Source organism: Anabas testudineus, chromosome 24 (assembly GCF_900324465.2).
Source record: "Anabas testudineus chromosome 24, fAnaTes1.2, whole genome shotgun sequence".
Lineage (NCBI taxonomy): Eukaryota > Metazoa > Chordata > Actinopteri > Anabantiformes > Anabantidae > Anabas > Anabas testudineus.
In genome coordinates this window covers 9,286,629-9,312,416 of record NC_046632.1, presented here as the reverse complement: position 1 = coordinate 9,312,416, position 25,788 = coordinate 9,286,629, and the positions used below count along the sequence as shown (strand labels likewise).

Below are 25,788 nucleotides of genomic sequence, written 5' to 3'. Positions count from 1 at the left end.
AATTCTAATGTTTTGCTATTGAGGTTAGAAAAATGCTTTTTAAAAAGGTTGAGTATGTTCATCATTGTGGAAACTACTGTATACTAAATATTCAGCAACACATACACGCCCTGAGAGCGAGCATCAATAGGCCTTTAGACTTCACTCATGACCTGCTTGTCCTCTTGGAATAGTTTATTTATGGAGGCTACACTCCGCATGGGTGTTTCAAATGTTTCAGCCAAATAAACATTGCTTGTGTTTTTTAAGAACCCTCTTTTTAAAGTCCTGGGGTTTCTGGAGGTCATGTCTAAGGAACAGTTACCTTTAATTCTCACCAGATAGTAACAGGACAGAAAGAACTAACCTTCAGAGCCCTCGATATGTACCTTTAAATTTTATTCAGCAAAAATCTTTGTGCACATTTAGTCTTGGGACAAAATATAAAAAAAAACTAAGTCACTTATGTGAATTGGGTGTAGAAAAAAAGTGATTTTACGGAATTGGGCATTTATGAATAGGAGATCCTGGGATTTTGCGTCATCTCATTGGTTCATGTCACTGCAGTGTGCCTCCCCTCAGCAAAACCATCAGTCTGCTGCTGCTATTGCAAAGAGTGGTGGTGGTGGTGTGGGGGGGGGGGTGCGGATCTCCTCTTCTCTCCTCTTCTCTCCTTGAGTCTCTCCCGCCCCGGACTTTACCACCATACCCACGCTCTATGCAGCTTTTTGTTGCTCGGATATGTTTTGTGTGCAGCAGTGAAGCGGAGGATACTGATGGTGGTGGTGGATGGTGGTGGGGGGGGGACAGAGAGATGTCTGTGCTGCTGTTTGGTCCTTAAGGGGAGGAGCCAGTTGTTGAGTCTACGCTGCAAAGAGAAAGGCGCCGCGCAGCCAGAGGTAAGACACCGTTTACGTAATGGATGTTATTCTGTGTTTTATCTGCTGCCCGGGCCACATTTTGCAATGCGCATGTAGACGCCTTTTGTTGTTTGTTGTTGTTGTTGTTGTTATTATTGTTGCTGCTCGTGTTCAGAAGGGATACGTGGTTTGAAGGTGAACGCGACGTACATAGCGTGTTAAACATGCCACTCCCTGCATTAACACTGATGCTCTGAACAGACATGTCTTCATTATGAATGATTAAAACGGGTGTGTGTGTGTGTGTGTGTGTGCAAATGCGTATTTACTTCTCAATAATTATAGAAAGCCCTCATTTTATAACAGTTTAATTTGCACCTGCATACCCAATATATACTTATAAGCCCACCCATATGGCTCTTTGGAATAATTTGTGGAATAACACTTCTTTGGTTTTAAGATATAATGATGTGTATAACATATGGACCAGTGAGTTATAAAAAACTAAGCAGCCATCTAATACTCTTATGAAACACATCAATCTAAACTACAGTAATGTGATATCATACCACGCCAAATCCTTTATCTTGTTGTTATTCAATATCATAAAGTAGGCTGCTTGCTGCTAGAGGTCACTCAACTCTGTGTTGAGCACCACATGATACAGAAACGGAATATTTTGGTCAGGGATGCCGAGCAGTTCGAGAGTGTGTGTGTGTGTGTGTGTGTGTGTGTGGGCAGGTTGAGGTCACACTCTGAAACCCGCATTGCTGATGTGGGCTTGTGTCCAGTGAACAGATATTTAATAAGGCGGTATCATCAGGTTTCCCCTCCATTGAGGTAGAACATCCCACAGGAAACTGGCTGCCTTTCCCTTTTTTGATCCAGTTACTGCATAGCAACAGTCTGCTAACAAATGTCACCCTTGGAAAAAAGTCTCCAAATAATACAGTTATGATCATTCAGTTCCCTCAAAGTACCAAATGCAGAAACAAACATGACTAGTCCCCCCCCCCCCCCCCCCACCCCTGTTTAGCATTTCAAACTGCTGAGGGGCAGATGCTGGTTGTGTAATAATCCCATCTGTCATTGATATTTCATCTGACATCAACAGGAGTGCCATACCATAGGGTACATGCAAATCCGACAGACGGTATTCAATCAGAGGCAACATCAGCATCTACACCATGACTTAATTACTGTCCACATGTAAGGAATGGAAAAAGTTAGAGTTGAAAACATTAATTTCGTGGCAACTCATTTACATCTCTTCGTGATCTGATGTAAACAGGTCAGATTTAATCTCAAATTCTCCTGACACAAAGCCAAACATCTGCAGGGGTCGTATGTCACGGTCGGCTATCACTCCCTCAACACTGGAGCTGCAGTATTCAGTATTCTGAGGCAAAATGTTTAACACTGGAGCCTACGTTACCCATTTATTCAACCAGTCAAGCATAATTTCATTTACATTATACAACTTGCTATTGCTGTTGTATAGTAATATAAGATTGAGCTCAAAGAAACAAAGGTTTGAACCTTGAGGATCCTGAATCGTGTCAGAAAGTAAGAAAACAAGAGTCTGGTCAAAGGTAATGTTTTAGTTGACAGAAAGGTAGTCATTACTTTTTTTTTTCTTGCTTGCTTTTAAAGCAAATGCAAGTTTATTTAGCAGGTCACAAGTTCACACAGTGATCTTGTTAAAGTCTTGATGTCACATCCTCCTAACAGCTAGTTAACGCGCAGCAGCTTTCAGTGCGGCAGCAGGTTATGAGTTTCCACATGTACTGAGGTGTTAGTTATTGTTCTGTGACATGGTAAGAAAGTTCTAGGACAGATTTGGTATTTTCCTTTAATTCTCCGTAATCCCCCGGTACACTTAAAGACTTAGAATTCCTGTCAAGGCTGTTTTATCAGATTGTTCCCTCGCTGGGGCCACGAGGTCTCTAGGAAGTGAGTCGAGAATGAAACATCAAGGCAAGTGTAAGGAGGGGAAGGTCAAAAGTATGACTTTGGCCTCAGGAGCATCTGATGGTTTACTGTACACAGACACATGCTCACACTCATTCAAGAAGAAAGCCATTAAGCTGTAAAGCGAGTATGTGCTCTCTCTTTCTGAGCAGCATCCCTAGTGCCATTAATTATGCCCCCCTTTCCCTAAACTGTCTGAGGGACATTAAAGAGCAAAGGACTCTTTCCCTTTCTCTTAACTCCCCCTATGTCTCATTACTAAATATATTTAGATTAGAGAGGCCAGAATGATTGCTTAACAAGATTTATTATCATGCCTTAGAAATAAGACTATTACGTATTATTAATTATCGATAACTACAAAAAAAAAAAAATCTAGTAAGAACTGACACCACAATGATTTTGAGATGAGACCAGAATCACAGTTCATATGTTTAGTGTTGAAACACTAAATGCAATTTCCAATCCAAAGGACGTATTCTGTATAATCCTGTTGTGTGCCCTTTAACACACATTTCTTTGTGTTTGGTAGCTGCAGCTTGTCCTCAAACAAAGTGTCTCTGTGGTGAATGTCCTTTTGGTGGGTCAGTAAGGTTCAAGTATGTTTTCTTGCCGTTTGTTTTGCTTGTCATTGTGTACAGCAGTGAATCTGAGTCAGTCAACACTAACATTTCCCGTGTTTGTATCACAGCCACAGACCATAGAAGACATACACCATCTCATTATCCAGAATATTTTTCCATCTCTGTATCCACATAATTCAAATGTGCATAATAACATTTTGTGCCTGTGCGTTTATGTGTGCACGGATGTCTGTGATCTTTATTTCTTTAGGATTTGAGGGATTGATGATCTAATTTAACATAATGATGATGATCTGTAACAATGCCAGGATGCTCTGCACAGAGTGTGAGCAGGGCTCATGGGCAATGAACAGATGGGAATTGAGCTGCTTTTTAAGTCCAATGGGAGAGAGTTCCATAGTCTGGGAGCCAGATTTCTTTTGGCTTTGATTCTGGGGAAAGAAATCCACAAACTCTGATCAGAGGACAATAGGGACCTACTAGTAGTATACAGTTGCAGTGCATTTGTAATGTACTCTCAAATGAATCACAAGAACCTTGAGTTGAAGTCTGTATTTGTTGAGGAGCCAGTGTAAAGGATTGAAGTTACTTCATTGAAGACCTGGCAAAGAACCACTTGTAAACGGTCCAGAGATGTTTTGCTAAAACAAGTAAAAAGGGAATTGCAGTGGGTCTAGACAGGATGGAAAAAAGCATGAATGATCTTCTGGACTATAATTTATGGAAACCAGTCTGGAACTTAGGAATTTGGCTATAGCAGGCAGCTTAGAGATGGACTTATAGTTTTGGGGCAGAGGACTATTCAGATAAATTGCAATAAGCAGACACACATCCAATGACATTTTAAAACAAAATATATTCAGAGAATAGGGAGAAGGAGTTGATATTGGTGCATGCGTTCTTCAGTTTAACTGCAAAAATTGTGAAAATTAATCCATTCTTCTGTTAAGAAAACAGGTATATAGTAGTGGCGTAACCTTGGCCTGCTTAGCTGGCAGTCTGAGCACTCCAATGAACTATTTTGGCTGATTCTAAGGAAAGGCTGAATAATATTGTTAACTGGAGCCCATTCACAGCCTGAATCTATCCAAGTCTAAGCCCTTAAATCCTGGTTGAATGTGGCAGTCATGTACACACCAGAGCCGGCTTGTATTTATTCCTTTTACAGGGCACATTTTGCAGCAACTTAGCCGGGAAATACAATGGTTATATGTTATATAGAGATGTAGGTATATATACGTATATATTTCTGCCTTTAACTCCATTGACTGTGTAAAGTTTTATTAAAAACTGTGAGTGAAAATAAATTTCCTCACAGTGCCATCTTACCAAAGTCATTAGGCAGCAATCTGTGTTTGCTTGAAATTAATTCTGTATGTGCGAGAGTGTAGCCATAGATACACAGTGAAGACAGTATGTGCGTGGCATGTAAACTGAACTCTCCAGAATGGGTTATGTGTATGCTTTCGATTATTTTCTATAAATAAGCAGCAACACATGTCCATCACAGAGGGTGGTGCCTCCGATTCTGTGCGTGGGTGAAACATTCAGTCCACACGGAATATAGTGTTTGGATATTGGGAAATTCAAGAGGATCGACCATTGAGATTTAATTTAAAAAAGGACATGTAACTACGTTTCCATCACTGTTTGTCTTGAAGTGAATTTCTCAGGACTGAAACGGTTTGAAATAATTGTATGGATACTATACAATTGTTATTGGATCTTGTGTGGATGTGTGAACATGTATTAAAGCTTTCAGCATGATCACACATTGCTCATCCAGTCAAATTATATTCCTCTCGTAGGTCGGCTACAGTTATATCTCAGCACTGTGGTTCGATCTCCAGCTCCCCCTGGCTCCATGTGTCAAAGTGTCCTCGGGCAGAACACTAAACTCCACATTGCACCTGGTGGGTTAGGCCATCGCCTTGCATAGTAACTTGAATGCATTTGTCTGTGTGTGTGTGTGTGTGTGTGTGTGTGTGTGTGTGTGTGTGTGTGTGTGTGTGTGTGTGTGTGTGTGTGTGTGTGACTGAATGGATGAGGCCAACTGTAAGGGGTTTTGTCCAGTAATCATCTTCTGGAGAAATATGTGTTTGGCAGCAGCCCATCCAATTTGGGCTTTCATCTTATTTATTGTTTGTAATATTTCGTCTGTCATCTTGTTAAAGTACTTTATTTACAAAAGAGATTTCAGAGAAGCTCTTTTCTTAGAGGATCTTCAATTTGGCCTGCACACACAGTACAGTAACCATGTTTTAACAGCCAGCACAAAATATGTAAACACAAAAACAGCAGTTTGTAATGTGATCTGTACTTTCGTATCCACATGGTTAATTTATGTTGTATCGGCCAAATAATAAGTCACAAACATACAGAGATACAGAAAATATTAACACATATCAACAATCAAAGGGGCAAGACTGTCTTGCATGAATGTAGTAGTTCCTGAAGCTGGACTAAACCCTGCCTCTGGTTATTGCAATAGTCCAATTTAATATAAAAAGTACATCACATTTATGTGGCTGTGACTTTTTCTATTATTACAGAATTGGAAAACATGGAGAACACTTCTAGATATTAATATAGATCACATTATTCCATGGTCTGATTTGACATGGAGACAGATATTTTAATTGGTCCTCATGCTCTCTTTGCTCTCTAGGCCTGATTATGAAAGCTCACTGCTGCCTAATGGAGACAGAATGAGTTGTCTGTGCTGTCTATCACCACCTCTCCCCTGGCTCGCCCTCCACCCTCGCCAGATCCTTTCTGTCAAGCCAGTAACAAGCTCTCATCCAGCTACTCATTGTGTCACATGGCCGTGGCCTTATTAATCATTTCTGAGACTGGACGACAAAGCCAGAGACGAATCTAAATGTTCTACTTCGTTTAAAACAGAACTTTCATGTGGAGCAGTTTTGCAGTAATTAAATATTGATACGTTTCTAATGATGATGAAGACATACAGCAACAAATGGACCATCATCATCCTGTATTCTCCTCAAGACGTAATATTACTCATGAATGAAGTCAGAAAAATAACTATATCTTGGTTAGAGTTCCCCAACCTTTTTGTCATGCATTATACTGTATGACAAAATGAATATGCCATAATATCTGATTCACTACAATTTACCCTAAGGTTAATTTTTGCTTTCAGGTTAACAAAGAGGAGGCCCAAAATGATGAAGCACCATTGGAGAGTTCAGGACTAACCCAGACCGAGGGAACTGCAGTGGAGGAAGAAGACTGAAGAGACAAAGTAAACCTCATGACCAGCCCTTGGAAAGGCTCCAAATTAGTAATGTCCCACTCAGGCAGGGATTACCTCCTCCCTGTCGTCTCCCCGTCCATCTCTCCCACGCTTCCTCCCTCATGCAACAGAGCAGCAGCCCAGCTCCAAGACTCGTGAAAGCTCACTGTGCTCGCCCACGCCGACTCCAACACACACACGCACACTCTCTCTCTCTCTCTCTCACACACGCGCGCGCACGCTTGCATTCTGCTGATGGTCATTGGCCTGCCCTCCTCAGCTGCTGCCCCTGCTCTAGTCTTAGACCATGAAGAGGCCCAAGCAGCAAACGGGTCCCCTGAGCTTCCTAAATTTCTTCAGCAGGAAGCCCAAATCGGAGCCAAAGCCCGAGAGGCCCGTGGAAGCCTGGTCCAAAGAGGAAGTGGGCATCACCTTGACCCCAAGCGAGTGTCCAGAGCAGGTCAGAATGTCTCCCACTGCAGTCACCATGGTCTGGTAGTGATTGAAAGTCAGGAGGAAATACAATGTTTTTCCTTGTTTTTTATTATTAAGGTTGAGTTAAAGTTTCTTATAGTCTAGTAGTATTATTATTACTGTCCTGGTTCAATTAAAACTGTTAATTAAATAGGTCATTAAATATTAAATGACTGTACGACTACATGTGTTATTCCAAATGATGCGTGTACTTTTAAACTTACTGCAAAATATATATTCGTATATAATATACAGTCAGAAAATGGAAAACGTTATTTGTCATATTAGATGTCTAGTTTTGGTGAAGAGAGGCTGTGCAAATCATTAACTTTGAATGTTCTTCATTACCCTATGTCTGCTTTCTGTCTCTCTCTGTCATAGATCAAATCCATTAAGGTGTTTATTTAACTAATTGGTCATGTCGAGAAATTATGTTGCCAAGAAACCAAGCAGACCAAAGATAATATAGTGACTCCGCCAACATGCACGCTCACCTACATTGATCTTCAGTCAAAATATGTGGCTGTTCCTATTTACTACCGCTTTAAGGGCTTTTTTCTTTTAACTGCAGCAGAATATTCTCATACGTGTATCGTTTCTTAGTTTCACCTTGAGCATGAGTTCATTTGTTACACATGTGATTGTATTTGGTAAATCATCAGCTCTGTAACTGTGTACAGGACCTCAACCTCACAGCAGAAGATGCTGGAGAATCAAGAATTTCTGGCGCAGAAAGAGGAGAAGGAGGATGTCCACAAGCAGCGGCTGAAGCTGGTGAGGATGGTGCTGCCCCAGGCCAGTGCGTGGGTGGGGTCGGCGGTGGCTCCACCGGCGTCCTGTCCCTCTCATCCTCTAGCCAGGAACAGCTCTTGGATGAACACCTGGAGGAGTGCCCACTGTGCCTGCTCAGTCAACCGCGCTGCCACTTCCCACGACTCACCTCCTGTTCCCACCGGGCGTGCTCTGATTGCCTTCGCCAGTACCTGCGCATTGAGATATCGGAGAGCCGGGTGGGCATCGCGTGCCCGCAGTGCCCTGAGGCATTGGCGCCACTCGATGTTTGTGCGATCTTAGATGACCGGGCGCTGCTGGAGCGGTTTGAGGAATACCAGTTGAGGCGTTTTCTGGCTGCTGATCCAGATACACGCTGGTGCCCTGCACCCGACTGCAGGTGAGAGGCAAACTTATTGCAGAATAGTTTTTACCACAGGGTCTTTAAAGTAGACAAGCATGTGCATGATGTATTCACTACCAGCACAGTTTATTAGGGAAACTATAAGGCAAATCAAATTTTCTAAGCTTAATTTTGTTCTTCAGTCCCATGGTAACAAACCACTGTACTGTGCAGTCTGGCAGCCATCATCAAATCCCTGTCATCCCACCACTGGCTTTATACTGTAAAACAGAAAACTGAAAAATTGATTTTCAGTGTCAGAATGATTGATTGGTCTTTGAAAAGCGAAGTGAAAGCTCAGTTTGAGTTTTACATACGTCCATCAACATTTGATGCAACTAATACTTAAATCACATCATGTTCAGAGGTTTGACATTATTTGAAATCACACAGGGAGAAAGTGGAAGCAGATATGTTTTTATCCATTCACAGCAGTCCCAGTAGGCTACAATACAATACAACCACAAATTTTGTTAAGGGTTGAGTTAAGGTTCATTTCTTCTGGTGTTGTTTACAACATGCACAATCAGTGAGGCACTGCTGTATCACCTTAATGGTTGGGTAACAAGATAGGGCTGCTGATGGGAAATCATGATGTGCGTGTGTTCCGTGGATATTTGTGGTCAAAAGCATGAATGCACCAGGGTTCAGGACTCAGTGGTAGACTGTCTGTCTCCCCAACCGTCAGTGCTCACAGCCCAGTCATGATGAATGAGTGGAGCAAAAATCAATAGGCCCGTGCTGTGGTGAATTAAACACAACACAGCGATACAAGTGGTCTGATTTCTAAAGCATCTCATTCTAAAGCGGGAGTTTAAGGCTAGTGATATTTAAAATTTTAAATGATTAATAGTTTCCACAGAATAAAACAGAAAAAATGTGAAAAGCGGAAGCACTGTGTAAACTGGTCATTCACAGTTACTGTATTGTGTGTCCTATATTCCCATGTTGCCAACATAAACACATTCCCAGAGGTCTTATTGACAGAAGCTTAGCTGGAGATTACATTGGCTCTGAGAAACTGGCAAAATGTGTGATTTGTACACTGTGCTGAGATGCTAGTATTTCTGGTTTCTAAAGAGAACCTGCAATACAAATATTACTTATGGAAACGTTTCTGTGACCGTGTTAATGTGAGATAACAGCAAACAGATTTAAATGTGATGAAGCAGTCTTGATTATGCCCTGCAAAGCACTTCCCACACTTTGATTTAATTAATATTAGGTTTACATCAGTTCCACAACTACAATAATGTGTTAGCTGTGTGAGTTTGAGTTTCACTCTAAATATGAATAATCTAGACTTTACCATCATTGTAAAAGTGTGGAAGAGTGTTTAAAATCACAGTAATCCAATTATTGCAATTCTTTGACATAGATACTCACCGATACCTGGAAATGTGTTTATGCATGAACAGGTCTACACTGACTGTGTTGTTCAGCTAGAAGTGTTTGAATTGACACTCAGACACAATCTGACACCAAAGTGGAATCAAGGCAGCAGTACAGTCGTCCTGGTATGTGCGTGTGGCGTTCAGCCTGTTTAATCCATGCACCTTTCAGATAAACCACATAAGGCTGGAACTCCCAAAGAAAACAGGCTGGTTGATCTTTTTAAATAGTTCACAGCACAGCGGTGCTGCTTGGATCCTGTAAGCCTGCGATTTAATCATTGCTTTCACTCTTGATCATTAATCGCATGGTGTTTTGACTGTAAAACATTTATGTTAATACTCCCTCTGTAGAGTGAAATTCATCATGGATGGAAATATTTCTGATTCAGGTGCTGAACCTGCAACTACGTCCCTTCTCTGAGTTGTGATTTGCCGAACCGCACAGTCACCAACCGCTGCATGTGTGCAAAGACAACAGTTCAGAACAACTGAGAACAATTCAGTGACTAGGCCAAACAACAAAACAGTACAAAGAGAGGAGGAGATTTGAGAATTATTATGTTTTGTTTTGACTCTTCCATAGATCATCTCGACAGCCAAACAAAACTAAAGCCACTGTCATTCCCATCTCTTCTTTAGTGAACATCTTAGGGTGCAATAGTGGGTGAGGAGAGGACCTGGATTGAATTCTCCATGATGACTGTTTAGATGTCCCCGCTAACAGTGGGGTACTTTATCACAGTGGGCAGTTTTTATCTGCAGCTTCTCTCCGTCCTCAGCTATGCAGTTATAGCCTACGGCTGTGCAGAGTGTCCCAAACTAAGCTGTGGCCGTGAGGGATGTGACACCGAGTTCTGCTACCATTGTCGGCAGCTGTGGCACCCCAACCAGACATGTGACCAGGCGCGGCGTCAGCGAGCCCGCCACACCTCAGGCGGCAACGATGCCTCAACACTGTACGTCTTCAATGAAGAATCTGGAGGAGGTGAGAGTGGCAGCTGCTGTTACCTAGCCTATTGAAACAGGAGCAAGGGTGTGCAATTGTGGATTTTAAAATTTGTGCGGTCACCACCTAAATGTATGTTTGTTTGTTGCTGTAGATGCAGAGGAGATCAAAGCGTGCCCTCGCTGTGGTGCCTATATCATGAAGACTAACGACGGCAGCTGTAATCGTATGAACTGCACTGTGTGTGCCTGTCAGTTCTGCTGGCTCTGTATGCAGGAGATCACCGACGTGCACTACCTCAGGTACCCAGCTACAATCCTAAGATGTCACTTTGAGGACATTTTATGTAGTTATTAAAATAATCGACTTAGTTTTTGATTATTATGACATTTTAATGATTTGAATGAAAACACTTATTAGTTGCAGCCGTGTAATGTGAGGCTTGAACCAGATCCAGTTTTAACACTGCATGAAGTTACGTCATTTTGATGAAGCCCCCAGTGATCTGGACCTCGCTGTCATGTCAGCAAGGCCCATACAATATGTCATTGTTTAAAGGCTGCATTGCTATAAATTGTTCATCTAGGCTTCCATTGATTTTTCCAGTGCTGGAAGGGAGTCACTGCTGACTTGTCATCAATTAATCAGCTCGTTCTGCCTCCCTATTTCCATGCGGCAGAATATGTAACTCAAGTTACAGCACTAGCTATAGGTTAATTAGGTCAATCTGAACAGTTCTCAAACTGTATTATCTTTCTGCTGGCCAGGGCCCATTTTACACTATATGAACCATATAGATATTCATGCATTTCTCATTTCATTCTCATTTCTGTTGCCAGTTGAATCTTGTCATCTGAGTTTTTTTCTCTATCTACATGAGCAGCATTAGGTTTTTACACGTTCTCTCCGTTTCCCTCTGCCACTCCTCCTATTCTCTTCCTCACGCTACAAATTACAGTGAACTTCTTATAGAAGGGCAAAGCTTTTAGCAACTCCCAGCATGTCTGCCAGTTCAGAGCAACAATAATGCTTCGCAATAATTCCACCTCTTAGGCGTTTGGGAGCCCAGTGTGACATTTGCTGTTGTAACACAAACACATGCTTGGAGAAATAGCACAGCCTAAATGTGCTATTTGCATTTCTTATATTGTCACTGCTGCTCCTACAAGTTAATTGCTGCTGATTAGGACCAAATAGCAAGCAACAGCATTAGTTATTGTCGCCTAGGCAGTTAGAATTATAGGACAACACTAGAGGCTGAGACCAGATTAAAGTAACACCCAAAGTGACGTTTATTGTACCCAATGTCACATCAGTGGACAGAGTGTTGACTTCCTGTAAAGAGACTCTCTAATAACACTGCGTAAGATACACTGAAAGAGACAATGGGAATTGTGCATGTGGCTGCAAATGAGTGCAATTCAGGGAGAGCAAGCAGAGCTAAAATGATGAATGCAGATGTGATAGTTCAGTTTGGGTAATGACATAATGGCAGCAATAAGACAGCCTGTTTTGTGTCAGTGCTCATTTAGTTCACAAAAATGATTCAAACTGTTCCTGTTTCAGAGGTAGTTTAGCCTGTGCAAGGGGTCATGGTAATGACGTTGCTATACATCAATGGATAGCACGCCAACATGATCACAATTACAGTGCTAACATGTTGATGTCATTGTTTAATCAAAGTATGAATGTTTGTTCCATTTGCGTTTGTGAAGAAACCTACAAGAAGCCACACTAGAGCTGCTGACAGAGGCAACCACATCATTCCACGAAGGAACTGTTCACTAGTCCAATCAGCCTCTCCTTTTCCAGCATCACATGACTGGAAAACACTTCTGGCGGATTTGAGAAGTTTAACAGTACATTGCACTTTTTGATAGCACATTGAGAATTTGAAAATTGGAAATTGAGAAATTTACTGGACAAACAAGACGGTCAACATGATGTTCAATCTACATTTCTACATCAATCTACATTGTTTTTTATTTATTTTTCTGTCTGATTTGGAATTCCTTCATTACTGTTTTCACTCAAAGCCACAAATGTCAAAATGCTACTGGCACTGGAGGAAATGGAAGGGAATCTTCAAAGTCAATAAAATTCATCAACTGGGGATGATAAATGTCTGTACAAAATGTCAGGGCACCAAACCGGCTGACCAAGAAACATCACCATTCATACAACAATTGCACAGGATGCACTTTATGTGTTTTGCTAGGACAACTTAGCAGTCCTCAGCCCCATGTTTGTCTTGTTGCCGTTTTATGTTGCACCATGGTTCTGGAGAAACGTTGTCTCATTTCACTATGTACTGCTTCAGCTATATGTGGTTGGAATGACAATAAAGCTTCTTGACTTGACTTGACAATACCTCTACTGTGACTAAAGATTTATTATTTTATTCCTGAAATTTGTGCTAGGTAATAGATTTAATTGAATTAAATTATTCTTCCTTGTTGTATCTCCTCTGCGTTTCAGTCCCTCAGGCTGTACATTCTGGGGGAAGAAGCCATGGTCACAAACTCGCAAGGTTCTGTGGCAGGTGGGCATGTTGCTCGGAGCGCCGGTGGTCATCTCCCTTATAGCGGGCATCGCCATCCCAGTCATCATTGTGGGCATACCAATTTACATGGGCCGAAAGGTACAGATCGCCCAAAACTGTCTCATGGAAAACAACTTTTCTGTCTTTGTGTTAGCCTGTTGACATGAACAGGCTGTTTTCCTTTTCCCCTCACTCATGATGAGATGCATGTATTAGTGGACATGATTAAGTGACAGGAACCAGTGGCTGCACAGAATGAGAACAAAACAAGGAACAAATTACATTTCCTTTTTGTAATTCTTGTTTTATTTATTACCCTTCAGGTCCATGGACGCTGTAAGAAAAACAATATCTCAGGAAGTAAGCACTACTTAACTGTGGCAAGTGGGGTGATGATGTCAGTGTTTGTATCACCGGTCATAGCAGCTGTCACTGTAGGTAAGGACCAAATGACTGTCACCTTTTCCATTAGTAATAGAAATGTAACACAGTAAGTTTCAAAATTTATAATTTAAATTTAAAATTGTATTTTACATATGTGCTGTGCACAAAGCCTGGCTGGACTGGCAGGACATCTAAACCCCATGAATAACACATTATATCTATTTAATGTCAAATCTATTATATTTAATGTGTACAAAAGCTGACGATGCAAAAAGGGACAATTTACCCTATGTAAAGTGACTAAATCCCAGATTTACTATTATACAACTGTATACTGCAGGTAAGATTTATTCCTGTGACAGAAATTATTGAGGCTTTAGCAGTTTCTCTTCTTCTGTAGTGTCACATCCATCACTGCACAGTGATGGTTTCTAACTTCAGCACACACACAGTCAAACACACGTTTAGCTGCACTGTACTCTTTACTCTCTCTCTCCCTGCTGCCTCCCTGCCCCTTTGGTTTCATTTCGCTGTCTGGCTTCACTTTGTAACTGTAATATGTCTCACCAGGTCTCTTCTGTTTTGGAATTTAGCCACTCTACAGTTGTCGTTTTGTTTCTCATATCTCAGACGCACCTCAGAGTCTTATTGTCTCTTTCTGACTCACACAGACATGCACACAGTCTTTCGTGCTCACTTTCCTCTCTCTGGCTGGCAGGCTCGCTCTCTTGCCCTGATTTCACCCTCTTGCTGAGTCAATGGCGTCACAGTGTTACCGCTGCGTTAATGATGTCCCTTTGTTTGGCTGGAACGCCACTTTGTGTTCCCAAATTCCTTTCTCAGTCACAGGCTGCATAATCACACAGCATAGGGAGGTTGCTGCTCGTCATGTTTGGGAGCTTGTTGAAAGTACTTTTATGAAGGTTAAAAAAGGAGAGTGGGGATAAAGTCAGACTTGTAAATTAAATTCGCTCAGGCCATGTCCTGCTACTACTGTTAGTTCTACTTAGAGTACATTTACTAGTAACTTTCAGTCCACAACATAGACTGTATGTTTGGAGTGGATGGTCCACAGGGAAGCAGGATGAGCTCCCCCATGTGTTTGTTTTTAGCTATTGCTACAATGCTATGACGTAAAACCTTTTAAAGGGGTATTCATGTATTTACTAATCATAGGAAGACTTTCTCAGCATGTGAAACCCAGCAGTATCTTCTATAGAGGAGCGTGGTCAATTGCACGATTTGCAATTGGATGAAAATGTGGATTTGTCCCTCTGCTGATTCGATTTAGATCATTTTTAACATCTGTTTCTAGCATTTAACATCAATGTAGTGTAATTCTAAATGGCAGGAGGGCTCTCTTAATACTATTTGTTAGTCATTAAAAGTAGTTTGGCACAAACTCTGGACAGTTGGTTTTAGATACATACAGTATATTATGACCTGGTTTCTCATACTTTTCTGTTCTCCTGCAGGTGTAGGTGTACCACTAATGCTGACTTATGTCTACGGAGTTGTCCCCATGTCACTGTGTAGGAATGGTTGGTGTCGACCGCAGAGTGACCCTCCTGAAACTCACAAAATCCAACTAGAGGATTTAGCCAATTGTAAGGACAGAATGGTTATTATGTGGTAAAATAACTGAAATAGTAATGACTTGTGATTTTTTTCCTCCAAAACACAGTTTGATCTGATGAAGTTTCAACTTCTCTTATAGATCTTCTATTCTCTCATGTAGTCAGTGATCACTGGACGGGTCAGAGCAACCCAATGCTGAGTGACACCAGTGTCCAGGAAGTTAGAGTCAGCGTACAGGAAGTGGGTGTCCTCCCAAGTACGAGCACCACACCCCCAGAGCTAGATAGCTATGTGGAAGTGGATGAAGCCACAAAACGCCATGGATACACCCAGCAGGACAGCCAATCAGACTGCGAGGTGGTTATTGTGCCTGACAGCATGATTGATGACACACAAGCACCTCCTGTGAGGTAAATGCTGCCTCTTGAGCTTCTCTTTCTCTTAGTAACATCTTTTTTTTTATTTAGACGATTCAGACTTTGAGAAATGTAGGTTTTTAAACTCTTACCACTCTGTGTATATGTTTTTACCTCCACTTGTCTATTGTCACTACAGGGAAAGAACCAATATCGAGGTTCATGTGGAAATTGAGACACATCCTAGAGGCGCCCGCCAGTCCAGTCTAAGTAGCATTCGGTCCAACAGAAGCTTGTCGCTGGAGTCCCTGGGATACCCACAGTCCCAGTCCCACGACTACCTGTGTGCCTCAGAACTGGAAGAAAGAAGAGAGGGAGGAGGAGACAAAGAGGAGCAGGAGGGAAGAGAGAAACCAGGAGGGGAAGCAGCAGGAGGAGACGAAGGGACACGTTTCCCAGTCTTTGAAGTAGACAGTGTATGAGGTTGTCCAATGCAGGCTTCGTACTTGGTTGAGAACTTAGTCAGGTTTTATGGAAATAAACAAATCCATAAACTGATATGTCAGTGGACTGACCTAAAAAATTGTTGGCCAAGGCCACCTTCTGCTTCCAAGACAGGCCCTCCCACCATATGCCTTCTAGCTCCAGCCTCTAAGAAAGACCCAGGTTCAGAGCGAGCAAACGAAGAAGACGAGAATGTGTAGCATGAGACTATGACATGAAAACCGGAGGGGGATAAACTGCAAAACAGACAGGAGAGCACCAGTCAGCAAATCAAAAACAGAAGTGACTGTGAGCATGTTAGCCGACTAGTTCAGTCTGTTTCTTTCTATGTTGTCCTTTTACCAAACGCCCCCTCTTTTTCATAATATCCCTCTCTCTCATCGGCCTCTACTGTCATACTTCTTTTAGCGACCTCACCTCCTCCCTTCTCCCTTGACAAATAAAGAAAGTCCCACAAGCATGATTTGTTTTACAGGGGATTAAGAATCTAAGCACTGTCTTATCAGTGAGTAAGAATCCCAATATTCCCAAGCCATGCTTCAAGACAGTAAGATGACTTTTTTTTATTGTCTACCTTAAAGAATATCTTAATATAATTTTAGGATGCAGTGCTCACACATGAATCGGGCAACCTTTAACAGATGACGCATGCTGAACTGTTTGATTAGTTGTTTGATACCGTTCCAGCCTGTGACTGTTGTTCTCTATTGCAGTCATAGATGCTCTGTGACATTGTGGCGGCGATTGTTCGAACCGACTGGAGGGCTTATTAATAAATACCATGAATTCTAACCATTAATCACAGATTCACAGTCTTCCATGGAAGCAGATAATAGGCAATGCCACTTTTGCACTGTTTTGATCCAGCTTGTAGCCATCAAGAGGCTGTTTCTAGATACTTACTTGCATTAGTGACACCAACGTTGCAGCAACACTGCAATGTTTTTTCAACTTTAAAAATAGCTGCATGATTCTAATGTACTATTTGCTGCCTGTCCAGGATAACACACACACACACACACACACACACACACACACACACACACAGACACACTCATATGCACAGCAGTCAGTTGCAGTATTGTGTGCTGCTGAGACGATTCAGTATAAACTAAAGACCCTTTAAAATGATCACAGAACATCAGAATTACAACAGCAGCAGCATGCCACCCCAGGCGAAACTGTAATAACCCGATCTAGATGATTTAAGAGAAATGCGTGACTATACATGCACTGCTTAGCTTCCTGAGTGTGAAATACTTGTGAGAATTGAACTCAGACATGATATGATGACCTGTGCTTGATTGTGGAGAGATATTTAATAAAGATTTCACCATGAAGGACAAAAAAGAAATCACGACATGTTTTGTTTCATCTATTTTTCACGTATTTTTCCTAAAGAGAAAGAGCTAAAAAGACAACAAAAGAAAGAAAAACATGAATGTTATACACAATCTTTTCACCGTTTGACCTCTTTCCTCTCTCAAACTTATTGCAACCTAATGCCAGCTATAAGTCTTGCTCACTTAAAGGGTTGTGAACCCCAGGTTGGGAACTGACTGTGCACAAAGAGTCCCATGATAGTTTTCACCTTTAACTGACCATCTAAAAGTGCATTATATATCTTTATTTAGGCAGCTCAACATACTCCATAGTGACATTTACCTGGAAATGCAAGACGGGGTTAAAATAATGATGCGTTGACGAGTTACAAGCAATAGAGGGCGCCCGACAACCAAAAATAGAAAACCTCATGAATTACTTTGAAATTTGTGGATTAAATTCTCTCATTTGACTTTTAAGTGATCCAACCTGGTGAAATCACTGAATTGCCGTGGTATCTAGTTTAAATAAAACAAACAAACAAACAAACAAACAAACAAAAAACTATAACAGACATTACAAGAAGAGATGATACATATTTCACCTGGCAGCAGTGGATCTGATCACAGGTCAGTAATGCGCAGAAAACCCTGGGAGACTAAACTGTATGAGCTCCTGTGTGTGTGTGTGGGTCCCTGCACTGCTATAATAGGCCGCTGTAGTGGTTTTTCATTCATTCATTCATTCAGTTAGGTCGCTCCTTCAAACTGGAGCACTTTCTAGGAAGCATCATGCAGCTGATGGAGGTTAGAAGGACACGCCCTTAACTTTGGGAACGCCACAGATGGAGCTGCGTCCCCATCCGCAGCTCTCACACTAACACTGTGGGGAGAGGAGCAGCAGAGGAACACACACTGGAGAACTTGTGTTGGTAGATGTCTCTCTTTTCTCTCTGGTGCATCCGTCGTCGAGCTGATCCTGCTCTTGTGTAGCTGCCTGTTGTCCGGAGACTGGTAAATCCACCTGGCGGACGCACCTCGGGATGGATGCCCTGAAATCCGCCGGCAGAGCGATCATCAAGAGCCCCGGAGTTCCGCGGCACACATGGGGAACTTCAAAACACGAAAGTGAGTGAGACAAGACGTGTGTTCAGATGTTTGGATTTGATACAGCATTGCCAAGATGTGGGCGATGCAGCTGAGGTGGCACAGTATCATCTGTGAGAGAGGTAAATGAGGAGGATGCGCGCCGCTGGTCGCTCCCAGTCAGCTGCTGGACTGTTGTTTCATTCCTGGAAAGCTTTTGTTTGTCTTGTTTCCAGATGCTGCAGAGCAGAATCATCTGTGAAGCTGTACTGTACAATTACACCGCAATGTTATCAGGTTAAGTTTGAGTTGTGATTGCTTTACTTTACTTCCTGCTGGGAGATGTGGGCTGTCCCACTGTCAGCTGCGCCCTGCCAACACAGGTGTGGCATCAATTCAAATCAATCATTTCATTATTCAGATATTATTAGTATCATTATCAGTCAGTGATTTTCTGGTTGCAGCTTGTCAGATTTCATCATCTGCTGTTTTTGTGCTTTATATAAATTTAATAGGTATTTGAAGGATCTGATTATCTGTAATTTCTTTATAATTGTTGCCATTTAGTAGAACAAACACAAATGTGTGCACTCAGATCCTGGCACTAGATCTAAATATACTAAGAATAGGGCTGTAATTGGAAGATTCAGTAAGGGATTTTGCATCATGTTTCTCTAAAACATAATCTTAAAGGAATTACTGTGCTAATTGAAAATAGTGCCCTACATGTACATTTTTATCCAATATAATTAATATTGTTAAAGCAAACTTTGTGCATTTATCAGGTTTTGGTCACAAACACTAGAATAGAATAGATAGATGGATAGATGGATAAATAGATAGATAGATGGGACAGCCACAGTCAACTATTTTGATGTTATGAAAATGCTGCTACTGTATATAAAAGAGCTCCTGCACTACTGCAGTGCGAAGTACAGGAGGTTGTCCTGTGTGAGGGTCAGAGCAACAAACCCTGTCACACCATCAATATCAGGCCGGGAGTGAGGGGCTATTTTGCTGCATGCAGCGCTGTCGCCTCACCGACGTGTAAAGGGTTATCTTGAACGCTGCCTCCCTGCAGCTACGCGACTTGTAAGCCTGTCACTGCCATGCTGCTTTTGCCTCATCCTGAATTGCCGCTTAGTGAACAATCAGCCTCCCATGCCAGCTTTCATTAAACATGGCTGATTAATTTCACAGCCAGGGAGATGTGCTGGAAATGTTTCTTCACGCTGTCTTGGAAATGTTCAGTAATAAATTCTTGAAATTGTACTGTTGAATGTGAGGTTTTAAAGTTTTCTCATTGGAATTGGGAATTAATGAGGCTGTCCGACGATTCAGATCCTCAATTTGAGCACAAGAGGACAATGTCAACTGGCAGGTTGTCCTGAATGATCTGGATTTTTCACTGCTGGGTTAAAACTTAAGAGCTTGTTTTTGTTTTTTTGTGCAAACACTGATGGATAGGAGCTATTATTTTTCTCCAAACTGCCAACATCACCATTTCTCCATCATTACCATGGTGACTTTATGATGACAAAAGCTGACAACCAACCATCAACATGTTATCTGGAAAGACATTGTCTGTGTCACATTGTCAGCAGGAGCCTCCGCATTGTGCTTCTCCTCTCTTATTGTTGTTGCCATCAAAAAGAGAGAGAGAAGGGGGGGTGGGGGGGTCAGAATCATACTGTCAGAGCAGAATCCAGCTGGATTTCAGAGCCTGATGGCAGAAGCAGTTTGTGTTTGAGAGCCACCAGAGGAATCAGGCTAGGAAAATGTGCGCGGAGCAGTCACAAACAGTACAGACAGACAGGGTGACTGCTGATATCCACAGCTACTTAGCAGGCAATTTGGAGATAGGATGGTGTTTGTAAGCCAGCATGTGGCGATGCGTCAGAGCTGCCTGTCGGAATGCAAATAAGGCACCATTGCAGCTGCCTTGGCAACATTCACACAAATTGGGTGTGATTAATGTATGAAAAAAGTGATGAATTATTTGTGTCTTGTGTTTGGACGAAACTACGCTCAAAATGGGATTCATGACATCATACAGTTAATATACTGTATAGGAGATTCAGTGGAATATCTGTATTGTTTACAAGTGCTACTTCACTGAATCTTACCGTGCTTCCCGTGTTTTTGATGAGCAGAATGGAGGAAATTGTCAATATCCAGTGAACAATGCACCAACTAAATGCTTTACATACTTAATGTATTGCCATTTTATGCTTGTGTACAGTTGGACATTATGGATGATGACATTTATTTAGAGGAACAGGGGATGAGTGTCCATCACACTCCTGATTTCGATACTCGTGACTGTATTTATGGTAACTTTCTTTTTTACAGTCACCACACTGGAAACATTCCTGATGACTAAACAAGCAGACTAATTTCATTTTCTACCTTGCTGACACAGAATAATCTATTTCTGGACATGTACTGTAGCCAGTACTCAGTTCTCTGGCCAGCCGAAAACTGACATGTACAGCACTTCCCGACCACCCTTTGCGCGCGCTCTTTGTCATCTGTTGAGGTCAAAGCCACCGGCAGAATGGAAGAGGACACAGCATGTGCCTGGAGTACAAGCTATCTCTTTGGATCACGTCACACAGAAGCCGAACAGACCTTCCTTACATCTCAGAAGTCACACACACTTGCCCTTGGCATCAAGGACGTCCACTGCTGTAAAGTCTGAATCAATTTAAAATCTCATACTGTAGCTTTGGGTCAGACTGAGTTGAATGCAGTACGACTGTCCTCTATCCTATTATGTTATTAGGTTTAGCATTGGGTTTTTTCTGTACATATATTGGTTCTGATGCACGGTTTAGCTTTCAAATACACATCTGAAGTTTGTACTTGGTGTACTCTGCTTCACAATCATTAGATTTGACTGGTTGGAGTCTCTAGCAGTGAAGACAGCACATACTTCTAATAAACCTGAAAGGGGCTGACTGAACGACGTGCAGGAGGCAGTGGTGTCAGTTAGCACTGCCCCTAGAGGAGCAATTATTTCTTAGTGGCTCGTTGAGCCTCAGGAACCTGTAAGCCAGGAACATAACCAGTTAAAAGGAGGAGGAAGAGCAGAAGGAAAGAGTGGGAAAGGGGGAATATACGGGATAATGATGGAGAGCATGTCAGACAGACAGCTGAAAGCTGGGATTAGTGTGTGCAGCAAATAACAGGGGATTCCCATGCTTTGTGTGTGACGAATGAGATAAGAGAATTTAGATTTTTGTGTTGCGATGCAGCTTTCAAATATAACCTGTCTGTGCATCCCGAGAAGCTCATTCTTTACTGATTTCTCATTTACCTCTAATGATATGCAAACAGATTTATCTTCATTTGCCCAAATGATGAGATGTTCCTTTCTGTCAGATTTTTGTCGCCATGAATACAAAGAAGATGAATTGTGGGTCAAATAGTTTATTCTGGATAATCCAGTTCTCACTGGAAACAGGTTTCAGTGGCACTGGGGTTTTTTTTTTTTTTTTTTTTTGGCTTTTACATTGTCCCAGTGCAGTATTTAACATGGCGTCTACAGGAAAGGTTGCATTAGCATACAGTACATGACCTTTTTACAGCAGTGACCTATTTATACTTCCACACAGTCAGTATAATGTATAATGTACCAATACAGAATATGACAGTGTTTTAATTATAAAGTAGCGTTATCAACCATGTTGAACACTTGATAGATCCCTTGAAATAAGCCATGATTTTTTTTGTCTCCATAAATTAAGTAATATAAACCATCTTGTATCTTGCTCTCACTGGATCTACAGTACATACACAGTCATAGAAGAAACCAGGAAACCAATATTTGCTCTTTGCTGCACATCAGTGTATCAGATGAGGATTGAACTGAACTGATTTCCCACCTAGACTCTGCAAAATTCATGCTCACAGCCTCATCAGTCTCACCCGTCGCAGACTGTGATTTAGATTAGATGATAAAGTGCTGCTAATGAGTTTTCATGGAGCTTGCTTCGAGGAAAGTAAGCTGTCTAATGGATTTCCTATTTCAAAGATCAGCGTTTGCTAACATTGTGAGGTACTGATCACACAAGAATGATGAATTTAAGTTGTTTAAAACTGCCACATAGCGCCTTTGAATATATGACTAACAAAGCTCACAATTGTCAGAAGATAATGAAGAATTAGTTTGTTTTCTGTAGTCCTCTGTAGAGAGTATTTTGTGAGTCTACAGTGACCTGTTGACTCTTTCCACTTTGGTCAGAGGGGAGCTACATGAACTAAATCCCCCTGCAACAGTCTGATTAGTTGGATTAGTGTCAAAAGTGTCACAGCTGACTCAGTGGCAGCTCTGCACACACTTTATTTTTGCTTCTTCACTCTTTTTTTATCTTTATTTACACACATTATGAGGGAATTCGACGCACAATTACAGGCAGCATGTTCCCCTGTTGATGATTCATCCATTATCTTATCATTATCAGCCAAGGTGTTCCGTCCTAATGACTTGGATGATGCTCTGTCTTTTTCTGTAGCGCCACCACATTTTAGTTTTAGTGAAATGTCTCCACAACAAACGTTATTACGTTATTGCTTTCAATCATCCTCCGGCGGCTCCAGTTCAGGTCCCTTTGTTTAAAATGTTGCATTTTCCTTAGTCAAGAGGATGTAGGATATCGTCACACCAAACATGTTTTCGAGTAGGTTTGTTTGGGCAGGTGTGAACACTGCTATTCAGCCTCACACTGCGTTGACAAGTGTTTCACCACACTAACTACTCCTCTTGTCACACTTGTCGTCTTGCATGTGTTAAGCCTGCAGTTGCTATGGGTATTTTGGAAATTAATAATGTCTTTCCCTGTCATAGGTCTGAGTTTAATCAAAGCTTAGTGAGAAAACCCATCTGTCCTTTTTCCACCACTGTCATTTCTGTATTTATGCCTGTGCGAAGGAGATTCACTTTAAATTTTCCTTGTGGTTTAAGGATAACAGCTGCAGAAACACTGAATGGTGGAGATCTTATCTCTCTCTGCAGTCAAAACAAAGGCCTTATTGAAAAGGCACTGGAATAAGGATGCGTGAAGGGATTTTAACGATTTAACAAAGTGTGTGTGTGTTAGTGCTACTGTAACAGTACTTATGGTATATTGTTTCATTTTGTTTATACAAGCAAATTTCCCTAAAGGGGCACTCATGTATTTTAGGTGAAAAATCGATCGACTCAGCGTTCGTATATTTATATTGTGATATTCTTCCTACTTTTCTCGTGTGCTTTTCTTCTGCTTGTTACATTTGAACCAGTATATTTTCTTCATGCTGCGCTTCACAAATATTGATTTTCAAAGACTCTGCCTCATGTTATTAAAAACTGCTCCACATCATATTCTGTATTGATTTTGTTTGTGAATCCAGTGAGAGTTGTGTTATGGCAAGTGTATAGCATTTTCTCATGACCTGTATTTATGCAGAAGTACGTGCTGTGTGTTATGCTGAGTTTAGCATCAAGTCAGTTAAACTTCTGGTATATTGATCGGGTCAGTTAAGTAGCAGAGGTGGCTGTTAATCAGTTTCACATTAACAACAGGTGAACTGGAGGGGCAACAATAACACTACCCCCAAAACAGGAATGGTTTTACAGGTGGAGACCAGTAACATTTTTCTCCCCTCACCTTCTATGACAGTTCTTTCACTATTTTTGCATTTGGCTAGGGTCAGTGTCACTATTGGTAACATGAGGGGATGCCTGGACCCTTCAGCAGAGGGTCCAGGCTAAAGAGCACAAAGAAGATTCCAGGAGACTGGCGGTTACTGTAGGAGAGCTGGACAGGGCCATTAAAGGTCCGTAAAGACCGTTATCTGCTGCCTTGTGCAAGGAGGAACAAGATGAGCACTGTCAGAGCCCTACAAAATGACCTCCATCAGGCCACTGGTGTGAATTTGTCTGACCAAACAATCAGAAACAGACTTCATAAGGGTGATCTGAGGGCCAGATGTTCTCTTGTGGGTCCTGTACTCACTTCCCAACACCGTGAAGCTTGATTGGCATTTGCCATAGAACACTAGAATTGGCAGGTCTGCCACTGGGCCCCTGTGTTTTTCACAGGTGAAAGCAGGTTCACCCTGAAAACACTTGACAGACATGAAAGTCTGGAGAAGCTGTGGAGAATGTTATGCTGCCTGTTACATTAATTAGCATGACCGGTTTAGTGGTGGGTCAGTGGGTGGTCTTGGGAGGCATATAAATGGAGGGACTCACAGACCTCTACAGGCTAGAAACCAGTGTGTACTACAGTAGGCTGGCTGTTCCTGGAGGATGAAGGAATTGATACCATTGACTGACCCCTCTCTCGCCTGACCTAACTCTATTAGAACACCTCTGGGACATTATGTTTCAGTCCATCTAGTGCCGCCAGGTTGCACCTGTCCAGAAACTTGGTGATGCCGTGGACCAGATCTGGGAGGAGATACCCCTGGGAATCATCTGTCATCTCATTAGAAGCATGCCTCGTCTTGTCAGGCATGCATACAAGCATGTGGGCGCCATACAAAGTACGGACTTCCATTTTGAGTTGCTACTATGTCTGTATTTGATATGATTTCATAGAGGTCAGAGTAATTTATTAGTGATCGTAATGTCCATAATCGTATCTGTTAGTATTGGAGGCTGTAGTTGGATGTTAGTTATATTTATTTTTGTTTTTAGTTGTTGTTATTAGAGGAACTGTTCTCCTCCAGCTCCATACCTTCCATTAGGTTATTGAATGATAGGAATTGGTTGTTCTCAAATAGGTGTTGAAGGTGGGTGATTGATGCTGCCATGTTGGGAAGTGAATAGGGGTATTGTATATTGGTGTATCTGCATGGAGCTAGTGTTGAAGTAGTGATCTTGGGAGCTTTCCACCAGTTTTAGTGTCTTATATATAATTTATTTTCTATGCCGTCTCTCTGGAGCATTTTTAGCACCAACAAGGTTTCCTGGCCTGAAGTAAATTATGCAACACGGGGAAACTGAGACACCTTATCTTGGGAGAGTTGCTTGTTCATGCTACTGCAGACACACACACAGACACACACACATATAGATAGACACACAGGCACACAACCTAGCTTTCTGTTTAGTGTGTACAGTGAAGTTCTAACATTTGAGTCCTCTTCCTGTTCAGTGTCAGTGCAGCTGTGTGTGAAATGGGATATGCTGTCACTCTTATGTTGAGTGAGTCTTTTTGATTGTGTGTGTGTGTGTGTGTCAGCTAACTCTGCTCCTCCACTGGAGAGCTAAATCCCATCTCCGTGCTCTGTTCCTCTGAAAAATTCAGACTCCCCTCACAGTTTTTGACACATCGTGTCCCTATCTGAGCTCAGCACCAAGAGCCAACGAACGCAGTCCTATAAA

General features: G+C 41.8%; 2 protein-coding genes across 8 annotated transcripts in view; both read left to right on the top strand.

Annotated features, from left to right (window-relative positions):
- Positions 1-648: 648 nt before the first annotated feature.
- si:ch211-278j3.3 (E3 ubiquitin-protein ligase RNF19B) lies at positions 649-16,804 on the top strand. 4 transcript variants are annotated; one of them, XM_026342003.1, is made up of 12 exons: positions 649-878; positions 5,203-5,307; positions 6,063-6,408; positions 6,561-7,113; positions 7,808-8,298; positions 10,475-10,680; positions 10,796-10,943; positions 13,120-13,282; positions 13,507-13,621; positions 15,043-15,174; positions 15,285-15,555; positions 15,701-16,804. In XM_026342003.1, the coding sequence occupies exons 4-12, from the start codon at positions 6,961-6,963 to the stop codon at positions 15,981-15,983; spliced, it is 1,962 nt and encodes a 653-aa protein (XP_026197788.1). In that variant the 5' UTR covers positions 649-878; positions 5,203-5,307; positions 6,063-6,408; positions 6,561-6,960; the 3' UTR covers positions 15,984-16,804. The 4 variants fall into 4 exon arrangements, with proteins under 4 accessions (XP_026197788.1, XP_026197789.1, XP_026197786.1 ...); XM_026342004.1 differs by lacking the exon at positions 6,063-6,408 and having other exon boundaries at positions 15,306-15,555; XM_026342001.1 differs by lacking the exon at positions 6,063-6,408.
- An 851-nt stretch (positions 16,805-17,655) lies between these two features.
- si:dkey-71h2.2 (low density lipoprotein receptor adapter protein 1) overlaps positions 17,656-25,788 on the top strand; it is a 30,943-nt gene continuing 22,810 nt past the window's right edge. For all 4 annotated transcript variants that reach the window (XR_003297570.1, XM_026341326.1, XM_026341327.1 and 1 more), the window contains exon 1: positions 17,656-18,455. Coding sequence is in view for 3 of the 4 variants with exons in the window: in XM_026341326.1 (XP_026197111.1) it covers positions 18,371-18,455 (85 nt within the window). In the remaining variant the exon portion in view is untranslated. The remainder of the gene's footprint in view (positions 18,456-25,788) is intronic.